Here is a 10,348-nt window from a genome sequence, read left to right as displayed (position 1 = left end):
GTCTTTACAGTTTTGCATTGGGAATATCTCCCTACTCATGGGCTTTATTTTATAGGGAGATATTCCCGATGCAAGGTTGCAAGAGGCTGTTGAGATGGTGTGAGCACGGGCTTGCCTTGACTGAAGCCGATCTCCACTGTTTGCCTCCTGATCTGAAGAGCTGAACAGTTTATAGAGAGCAGGGAGATCACATCTGCGCCCCACAAACACACTCCAGTCTTAGTTTGGGAACAGTATAAATACAATTACATAAATGCATATACAAGGTTTATAAATACAAAATACAAGATTTTATACTACATATTATTTTGTATATATTTGCACTTGCACTGTATAACTCAGTTCTAAAAGGCATTGAGGCTAGGTGGAGCCAAAATGTCTGGCCTCATGCACCTTTGACCTTCCCCTCTACTAAGAGGCCACTGTCTTTATTTTTGAGAGGCTTATGTCTCACTACCTTGCGCCTCAAATTCGTGATGCATAAGCCTCATATAAAAAGCATTAAAATTGAAAAAAAATATTATTAATTAGTTATAATACTTCTTAAGATTTAAAAAACATTTAATCGTTTAGTTGCTTACAAATAAAATAAACCAATCTATACTAAAAAAATCCCACAATACTTCATTTAAAACAAAAATGTCATTAGTTTCTCTTTTACTAAATGCACATATTAGAATAAGGTTTCTTTTTCCCAATCTAATTACAATGAACAAAAATTCCCTACTACAAACAAATTTAGGTTTAGGCCAGAGGCTCCGCCCTCAAATCCCCAATCAATTCTGCCCTAACACCTGGGGTTCTCCTCTGTTTCAGCTCACTTGCCTTTGCTCCAACAGAACCCCCTTTTTAATAGTTTTAATTCTTCATCATTTATAAATTAAATTATATTGAAAAAGATTATATATATATATATATTAAGTAAAGCTATTTTTATTTTTATTTAGGTAAATTGTTACCATAAAACATATGATTAATTTTAAGACAAAAATGAATATAAATATAAAAATTGCTATAAATAAATAAGTTGCATCCTTAATGCATAAAATATTACAAATAATTTTAATATGCATGTATATGTTAATTATTTAGATAAACAGAGTCATAAATACCAAATAAAATAGAAAAAAAAATTAGAAAAAGCATAAAGCTCATTATAAAAAGAATATGTATGTAATAAAAAAAATATATAAATTGGCTATAAAATGAAATAAATTGTCATATACATACATTGTATTTATATACATATAAATTAAAAAAATATATTTATACCTCTAGCCTCTTCGCACCAAACCACCTTACCTCCACGTTTAGCCTTTTTAAAACCATGATTTGTACTCTTTCTAAACTGAGCCTTTAAGTTTAATTTGTAATGTCAATCTCATCCAAAATGGTGTGCAAATTTTCCAAAAGAGTAAGTGTAGGCCATTAATATGTGGTACTAAATGTGTGTCTGATGACACATGAACTGTTCCTTAATGTCTGCTCCACTTGTTAGAATTATTGAGAGAATAGTTGTGCCAAATAAATGGTTTCTACGTAATGGGATCCATTTCCACACCTTAAAAACCTTTTGAGACGTCAAGTTGGTGAAGTTGATAGAAACTCACACTTACCCAACCAAGAAAACTTGATTCTTGGGAACCCAGGAATTGAGAGGAGAGGACTGGAAGACAGACAAAGAGATAATCTATGTGCTTTCATTAACTGAGATTCACAAAAGTTATACACAATCTGCTTGGACAAACATTTATCTATCAAACTAGTGGGTGGTGTGGGTCCTTGTATATCATATGTAAACAGAATGTATGGTCAACTTAGGGTAAATCATCTCAATATGCGAGTTAATTATCCACCGTCAACTGATATCAGAGATGTGGTTTTCCAGTGGGCCAGCCACTTCTCTTCAGTGGGTTCCACCCCATGAATGAACTTGGTCGCCAGTTTGTGAAGTAAACATGAATCATGAATGACCTACATTCAGTACACTACATTTCCAATACATCATGATAGTGATGGCTTATGACTTTTCCCATCTTGGAATGGCTTCAAAATTAGATCAAATGGTTAGGAATAACCCAAAATTTGGGCTACTTTTAGCCCATTGATTAGAATATAGAGATAAGATTTATTATAAATTATAATATCAAAATAAAGTTATAAAGTTTATTTATTCTGATATACAGAATTATAATATTATAAAATTTTCTAAACCATTGGTTAACATATTAAATGCCATCGACATTCTTTACAACTACTACACACATCATCAATCAATATATAACCGTGAATATCCAATCATAAACAGCTCAGACTTTATGAAAGTTATTTTAGTCGCCAATTCTTTACCAAAGAAAAGATTTAATAGTCAATGGACACTTCAATCCCTGCGTGCACGTATAATTACAGCCGCAGCCCCTGAGCCCTGATACAGCTGCCTCCACGCTGCCAAATTCCTTCCCTTTTTTTTTTCTTTTTATAGGATCTAGTACTTCACAATGCATCGCACTACAAATATCCCCGTAGTGAGTGATACAGGACAGGACCCACCAAATGATTATCACTGCCATCTGATTCGTGAAATTTTGTGTTGTGATAGTTGGGCCCTTCCACCAATTGGGTAGCTGGTGTATATAGGGAAGAGAGATTTCTCCTTTCTCTCGTTGGACGGGCTGACTGCGCACACGGCTCACGTTAGGAGAATCAAATTGGGGATAGGGGATAGAAGCAAAGAAGAACACATGGAGGACGTCGGCACGTGACAGCTTTTTCCAACCAAGTGCAAAATGGTTCTGGGTTTTCTTCTGGCGTGAAAGCGAGGCCCCGATAGCATGAACTTACTCTGGACCCTTTTAACAGATCTCGTTTTTCTTGCTTTTCCACGTTTTCCTTCAAATTATAATAATAACTGGAGCAGTCGTTCTCTCAAAGCATTCCTGAATCCTGAGATCTGAGGCCACTGTAATTAACTAATTATTTGTTTGTTTTCTTTTATTAAGTTGATTATTCTTGCTTTTCTTCTTGTACATGTTTCCGGAGAAATGACTTTTGGGTTTTAAATTTAGGATGAGAAATTGCTTTACTTGATCAGCAAAGGTGCCGCTTTGTTTCTTCTTTAATAAAAAGGTTTGCTTTTTACTCCTTTAAAGGTTTGAACTAATCAAAATTCTAATTTTTGAGAAGAATTTTTTATTGCTTTTACTTTGGAGAGCATTTTGAGCTTGAGCATTTCCTTTTTGAGGTTGGTGGTGGGGCTTTGAAATGCAGATGGCGTGGTCTGGTTTGAAGAAATCAAGAGAGTGCTTTAGTTTATTATTATTTTCAGTGACTTTCGTGGATTTTTTTTTCTTCTAATTGGGGTCTGGCTTTAGATTATTAGGTTTTACAGTTCATATCATGTCACCACTCCGCGTTTCGTGTTGAGCTTCCTTCTTGTTGGTTTTCTGTTGGTGTGGGCGGTGACTGGGATCAGATCTGCACTTGGATTCTTCCGAGAAGACGGTGTAGGCGGTGTGACTTGGCCAAGATCGAGAATTGACGAGGTAATTCTCACTCACTCGTTCTTTGTGTTTATCTCTGAGCTGAATTGATGATTGGGGCGTAGAGATGTTCGACATTTTGTCCTCCGTGCGGTGGATTCTTTGCGGAGCTTACAGTTGCTTGAATTGCAACAGTTTGTTGTTTCTTTTTGTTTCTCTAGGATTATTTCTTCTCATGACCAATTGTATTACGTTGATGCTAATTCCACCATATTAGTATTGGATCAGGTTGGAAATGTTGGACTTATTTGGTAAATACTGGATTTTGTGTTTAATTAGGGGCCAGTGCTTCTCATGCAATGGAGTGTGGGAGTGTGGGACATTGATGATGTTGAGGAAGACAACTAACCTGGAAATGGAAATATATTAAGGATGGATCTTCTTTTCTGGGTTTAAGTTTAATGGAGTTGTTTCGGGATGTCATGATGAGATCACAACATAGTTGGGTTAGTCTTTAAGTCCAAGATTTTGATTTGGAGGCTGTGGAAGTGAGCCGAAGACTTGAATTTGGGTTGGTTGATATGGCGTCGAGAGAGGGGAGGCGTCACCGGCATGATAAGCACGATAGGCGTGATCGGCACGATCTAGTTCCTCTTGCGGCCTTGATCAGCAGAGAATTGAAGAGCGAGAAGATGGAGAAGCCGAGTGTGAGATATGGTCACGCTGCTCAGTCTAGGAAAGGGGAAGACTATTTCCTGGTGAAGACAGACTGTCAGAGGATTCCAGGGAATTCGTCGTCTACGTTTTCTGTATTTGCAGTATGTAACCAGTAACCACCGACTTTTGCAGTCTTTTTTCTACTGATTTTTTCATCATAATGCAAATTTGTTATGTTTTTTATTTTTATATGAATACAAACCAATGGAAATTAAAACAGTGATTCATTGGTCATATATTGATAAATTTCTCAGTTCATAGATGTTCAAGCTATTATATAATCATTTTCCAACATTAAGACGCTAAACTATTTCTTTTGATGAAATTTTCTTCTACTTTTGTTGTTCTGTTTATGTGATGGCCCGTGGTTCATTATTTGATGAACTAATTTTCAGATCTTTGATGGGCACAATGGAAATGCTGCGGCAATTTTTACAAGGGAGAACTTGTTAAATCATGTTTTGGGTGCAATACCTCGTGGTCTTGGGCAAGAAGAGTGGCTTCATGCCTTGCCCCGGGCATTAGTTGCTGGGTTTGTGAAGACTGACAAGGAATTCCAGAGCAGAGGTATGGGGTTAACTCCTATCTGCTTTGTATTTTATCAGTGTTATCTTCTGAAGATGTACTGATCCCAACTTTCATCATCGTATTGATGGCAGGGGAAACTTCTGGAACAACTGCTACATTTGTAATAGTTGATGGCTGGACTGTTACAGTTGCATCAGTTGGGGATTCACGTTGCATCTTAGATGCTCAGGGTGGTTCTGTTTCTATCTTGACTGTCGATCATCGGCTTGAAGAGAATTTAGAAGAGTATGTGGTTTATTTCTTTTTTCTTCATTTTATTTTGTTTCTTGGAACCTCTTGTTTGTTCAATTTGTTTTTACTAATGTTAGAATACATTTAAATTGTGTATACTGTAACTGCAGGAGAGAACGAGTGACTGCAAGTGGAGGTGAAGTTGGGAGACTAAGCATTGTTGGTGGTGTTGAGGTAAGTTATTTTTAGTTGCTATTCATATATTAAAATGTCAGTAGAAAAGTCTGCTTAGTTTCTGTATAAAAACACATAACTCAAGATTTTGTCTATAATTTTAATTAAGTATGATGGTCAGCTTCTTAAATTTTAATGTACAGGTTGGTCCCCTTCGTTGTTGGCCTGGGGGTTTATGCCTTTCAAGGTCCATTGGAGATATGGATGTTGGGGAATTTATAGTTCCCATACCATATGTTAAACAAGTGAAGGTATAGATCATCTTGGTGAGACTGTACTTTTGAACTTCCATTCCCTTTTGGGCATCTTTTTTGCCAATTGCTATTTCTAGTTTCTTATTGATTATGATCAACATTTCGATGCTGTTTATCCATCATCTCCATCATCCTTCTGAACTTGTAGCATTCTTCTTTGGTGTACCAGTTGTCAAAAGCAGGGGGAAGGCTAATAATTGCTTCTGATGGCATCTGGGATGCACTATCTTCTGAGATGGCCGCAAAGTCTTGTCGTGGGTTGCCTGCAGAGCTTGCTGCTAGGCAAGTGGTGAAGGTAATTTAAACTCACCCAGCGCCAGTTTCTCATCAGTGTTCATGTACTTATTTAACTAATCGTTCAGATTGAAAAAAAGGAGACAGGAAGGGGAAAAACTTTTTTATTTTTTCTTTGTGTGTGTGTGTGTGTGTGTGTGCACAACTAAGCTAACTCCCCAAGGGGTGTCATGTTCTTATTGTATTTTATGGTTCTATCGCTCAGGAAGCATTGAGAACAAGAGGGCTGAAAGATGACACAACTTGCATTGTTGTTGACATAATTCCTCCAGATAATCCTGTTGTACATGTAGACCCTCCCAAAAAGCAGAATAAGCTTAGAGCTCTTATATTCAGGAAGAGGTCCTGTGATTCTGCAAATAAACTGGCAAAAAGTCTGTCAACTGTAGGTATAGTGGAAGAACTATTTGAAGAAGGGTCAGCAATGCTTGCAGAAAGGTTAGCATTTTTTCTATCTTCTGTTTAGTTGATTTTAGCTATAATAAAAGTATTGACTTTTTAGATTGGTTAATAGAAGTATAAATTTGACGTGATTTTTTTTCCTTTTAGCTAAAGGTGTACAATCCATTCTGAATTTAATCAATTATAATTATCCTTGAACACTAAAAACATGTATTTGTGATAAAAGCTGGATTCTTGTTTTGATCAGCCACAATTAATTTTTTTATATAATTATATATTGTAAAAATAAGGTACAACTATCATGTTTCAAGCACCCCTTGAGGGCAGCTAGCCTTTTCTAGCCTAGCCACCACTAAGAATTTACAGACTCCATCCTTGGAGAATTAATCCTCAATACTTCTAAATTCTATTAACCCCTGCCTCAGTGAGGCTACTGGCATAACATGGTGTTCACTTGTAGCTAGTGCCCAGCTCCAATTCACATTTATTAGTCTCCCTTAAAGTGTGTCCAAGTTTCCATGATCCCGCATGGCCGCTTTGTTGTTTCTAATCTGGCCAATGATCACATGTGAGTCTCCTTCAGTCTATAGTCTCTGGAATTTAAGGATTTTTCCATCATCATCTAAGCCTTGTCCACTATGTGGGGTTGGCTACATGACTTCTGTTCAGTGTATTGTTCATAATTCTGCCTTCGTAGAGTCCTCAATGCCAACAGGTCCAGAATAGAGTCTCCGTGGAAAAGAAAAGGAATTATTATATTGTAAAAGGTGCAAATGCATCCAATGTTTTTACTCAGTGCACTACCTTGGCTTCTTTGCTTCTTGATTTCTCTCTAAATATTCTTGCTTCCAGTTTTCTCTTCCTAGATGAAAATTAGACTCTTCATAGATGTATTTAACCTTGTTGCAAATCCAGCTTGGTCAGTTTGTATTAGAATAATATGCATGATGTATCTGAGGTTCTAAATATACCTGGAATGTCTGTATAAAGCTGGAGAGATTGCTGCAAGATTTTCATGTTTTCTGTTCTAAACTATTTACTTCCTGACCTGAGTATTTTATGTAGATAGTTGGTAATTACCTTTCTAGGTTCCAAATTACATGTATATTCAAGCTTATGTAATTCAAATCTAATGACCAACTTCCCATTTGATTAAACATTTAAGCACTGTTCTCTACTAGTATTGCTAGTGGCAAATGTCATTGCAGTTTTGCTCAGTTTAAGTTGACTGCAATTACTAGAAACTTTTGTTTTTCTAATTTACACCTAGATTTCATACAAAAACCTGCATCAAGTTTAGAGAATACCAGGAGTTTACATTCTGGATTTTCTGAATACTATTAAAATGCCCATATGAACATTTTCTCAATACCCGGAGTTGACATTTTAGATTTTCACCAGCATTTCATTCAGACATTTTTTTTTTCTTTCTATTATTTATTTCATTTCTTTCTTTTGTGTTTTTTGATGCTTTTTATTTTGATGAACAGTCACTCAAACCTATCATGTTTTTGGAAATATATGGACTAGGGAGAGGCTAGATACAAAATTTAAACCTGAATGAACTGTATTTAATTACAGACCTGAATAAGAAAGAAAATGGAATGGAAATAAATCTCTCTTAACAGGTAAAGCTCCACCTCAGAAAGGCAAAAGTTAGGTACAGCAGAATGGAAGAATAAAATTCATGCTGCTGAACCCCGCTGAGATAAGGAATCCAGAATTCCAGACAACAATTAGATTATGCCTTATAAGAGCTATAAATCTAGATCAAATGCTTATTGAGAGGGTGTTCAACATCTAGGTCAGCTTTCAGTATTTTACTTCTAATAAAACAGGCCCACACATTCTTCAAAAACAGTGTTTTTTTAAGGAAAGAAAGATTTGGGAGAAACTAGGGCCATTTGGTAACTTGAATATTTTGCATAATAGTAGCTTTTTGTGAGGGAAAACTCTTTTCAATTTTTGAAAGATATCTTTATCATCTATGAGAAACTCCTCCAATGTGATCTTGTTTAACACTGCTGGTCCCAAGCCCATATAAAGGAGGGGGGTTGTGTCAGCCTGTCAGGTTGACAGCTGGCATACAAAACTTTTGTCAAACTCTAATGATCATGGATCATGAATTGTATTTTTGCGCTCATGATGATGATCTTTATCATCTCTTAGAAACCAGGGGTGGGAGTTTCTGTTCCTTCCCAAACGTCAGTTGGCGGATTTCCCCATTTTTATTGATTTTTTCTTTTGCTACAATATTTTTGTTGGTTTGGTGTGAATGAAAAACAAGGAAAATGAAATCAAACTAGTTTTCAAACACCTCATAAATATAGGTGATATCTTTTCCAAAAGGCCAGCATTGTGTGTTAGCTGTTGCCTAAACTAAACTGTAAAGCCTAAACTGAATCTTCTATTGCACAGTTTTACCTAGAAATCCTATTGCCAAGGTGCCTAAATATTCACTTTTGTCACACTAATATTAGAAATTGGAGAGAACTGGTCCTAAATTTCTCAATTTAGAGCCTAAACTTTGAAATGTGCCACTTTAGTACCTTAACATCCAGAAATATACTTTCAAGTCCAACTCCATTAAATTAACATAACGGTTAGGGTAAATTTATGAAAATGCCTATGTTTTGACTCATTTTTTTACTGTCCATCTTTCTTCTACCTTTGTATTTTGGATGCAAACTGGTGGTGGAAAAGACTCTGAAAGTGAGACTACCCCTATGAATGGACTGGGGTGAGCTTATTTTGCTACTGCTGGTTTGCGTCCAAAGTCCAAGGTAGAAGAAAACAAATAGTGAAAAAAGAGAATCAAAACATGTGCACTTTTGTAATTTTAACCCTTCACCATAACGTTAATTTAATGGAGTAAGACTTAAATGTATATTTCCAAGAGTTCAGGTACTAAAGTGGCAGATTTTAATAGGGACATTGAGGTGAAGTACAGCTGGGTGAAAAGAAATGGCAACTCATTTGCCGAAGGGTTAGCTAAGCAAGGGCTGAATAGGGTGTCTGTTTTGGGCTAATTTCTAATTTCTCTCTCTTTGTAATTTGTTGGTGGGGAGTTAAGTCATTTTACCTTCCCTATATCTTATAATTGCTTCCTTCTATATTAACAAAGCTGATTGTTATTGATCAAGAAAAAAAAAAGTGGCACATTTAAAAGATCAGGCCTTAAAGTGTGACTTCCCCCAAAGTAGAAGCTACCTATATGCAATTTTCCCTAAAATTTAATGCAAGTAGACATTTATCAATTCCCGATTAGAAAACGTTATTTCAAGCACCCTTGACTGGTTTGCCATTCGTTGCTCTTAAACTTCATCTTTGCTCTGAATAAACTTGTTCACAGTTCAGGCTTCAGGCTCAGGTTTTGGGACGGGCTCATTAAAATTTGAGCAAAAGCGAAGTCTGAGCCCGGCCCTGAACAGGTCTAGTCCTGAGCTTGATATCTGGTTTGCCATTCATTATTTATTTATTATCATTTACTCTTTCACCTATTTCCTATTAGTTATATGATGTTAATGTTTCTGTACTTTTTGTTTTGATAATGGAATGCAGACTGGGCAGTGAGTCATCCATGGGTCAGTCAACATCTGGTCTTTTCACATGTGCTGTTTGCCAAGTAGACCTTGCCCCTAGCGAGGGGATCTCAGTTCATGCTGGTTCTATCTTTTCCACCAGCACAAAACCCTGGCAAGGTCCTTTCCTTTGTGCTGATTGCCGTAATAAGAAGGATGCAATGGAGGGAAAGCGCCCTAGTGGAGTCAAAGTGGTTTAATTGTCCACTTTTCTTTTGTCATATTCTTTTTCTCTCATTCCAATTTATTAGGCCTTTTTTCTTGGCCCGGCAATTGTTTTGAATCTCCTAAAATGATGATGCATCCTTTGTATATGTAATAGTATAAATCAGCTGTGGCATATGAAGAAGAGTAAATTTGTTATTCTTTCCCTTAAATGGCCGAAATATCAATTTAACTTCTAATGGTTCTTTAGTTTTGACTTTCAACATTGTGACGATGGATGAAATTAAAATTCTTTTGGAGGCGGCTTTGTCCTGCTCAGCTTTCATTCCCCGGAAAACTAGAAAAAGCTAGCAAATACTATAAGAACGTTGCTCCATAGTAAGTCACCCTTGTCTCATGCGATCTATTGTTGGCCTGAAAGATCAAAGCCCCAAATATCCCTACCCCCAAATTACCTGTTAGC

At 36.4% G+C, this 10,348-nt stretch overlaps 1 protein-coding gene across 5 annotated transcripts; it reads left to right on the top strand.

Moving 5' to 3' along the window:
- The first annotated feature begins 2,586 nt into the window (after positions 1–2,586).
- Positions 2,587–10,097, top strand: LOC104613279 (putative protein phosphatase 2C 15). Of its 5 annotated transcripts, XM_010281028.3 has the most exons (11): positions 2,598–2,961; positions 3,066–3,126; positions 3,372–3,542; positions 3,819–4,297; positions 4,592–4,763; positions 4,856–5,009; positions 5,126–5,189; positions 5,333–5,440; positions 5,613–5,738; positions 5,943–6,175; positions 9,701–10,097. In XM_010281028.3, exons 4-11 carry the CDS (start codon positions 4,061–4,063, stop codon positions 9,918–9,920), a joined length of 1,314 nt encoding a protein of 437 aa, XP_010279330.1. In that variant the 5' UTR covers positions 2,598–2,961; positions 3,066–3,126; positions 3,372–3,542; positions 3,819–4,060; the 3' UTR covers positions 9,921–10,097. The 5 variants fall into 5 exon arrangements, with proteins under 5 accessions (XP_088760386.1, XP_010279330.1, XP_088760385.1 ...); XM_088904260.1 differs by adding an exon at positions 9,492–9,570 and having other exon boundaries at positions 2,587–3,542; XM_088904259.1 differs by lacking the exon at positions 3,066–3,126.
- The last annotated feature ends 251 nt before the right edge of the window (positions 10,098–10,348 follow it).

Source organism: Nelumbo nucifera, chromosome 4, assembly GCF_055504915.1.
Source record: "Nelumbo nucifera cultivar China Antique chromosome 4, China Antique-T2T, whole genome shotgun sequence".
NCBI lineage: Eukaryota > Viridiplantae > Streptophyta > Magnoliopsida > Proteales > Nelumbonaceae > Nelumbo > Nelumbo nucifera.
The sequence above is the reverse complement of the archived record's forward strand: the minus strand, read 5'-3'. Positions and strand labels throughout refer to the sequence as shown.

Coding starts and splice junctions, on each gene's coding strand:
- LOC104613279 (XM_088904259.1), top strand. CDS start 4,061: ATGGCGTCGAGAGAGGGGAGGCGTCACCGGCATGATAAGCACGATAGG. Junction 4,764..4,855: donor CAAGGAATTCCAGAGCAGAG/GTATGGGGTTAA, acceptor TATTGATGGCAG/GGGAAACTTCTGGAACAACT. Junction 5,739..5,942: donor CTGCTAGGCAAGTGGTGAAG/GTAATTTAAACT, acceptor TCTATCGCTCAG/GAAGCATTGAGAACAAGAGG.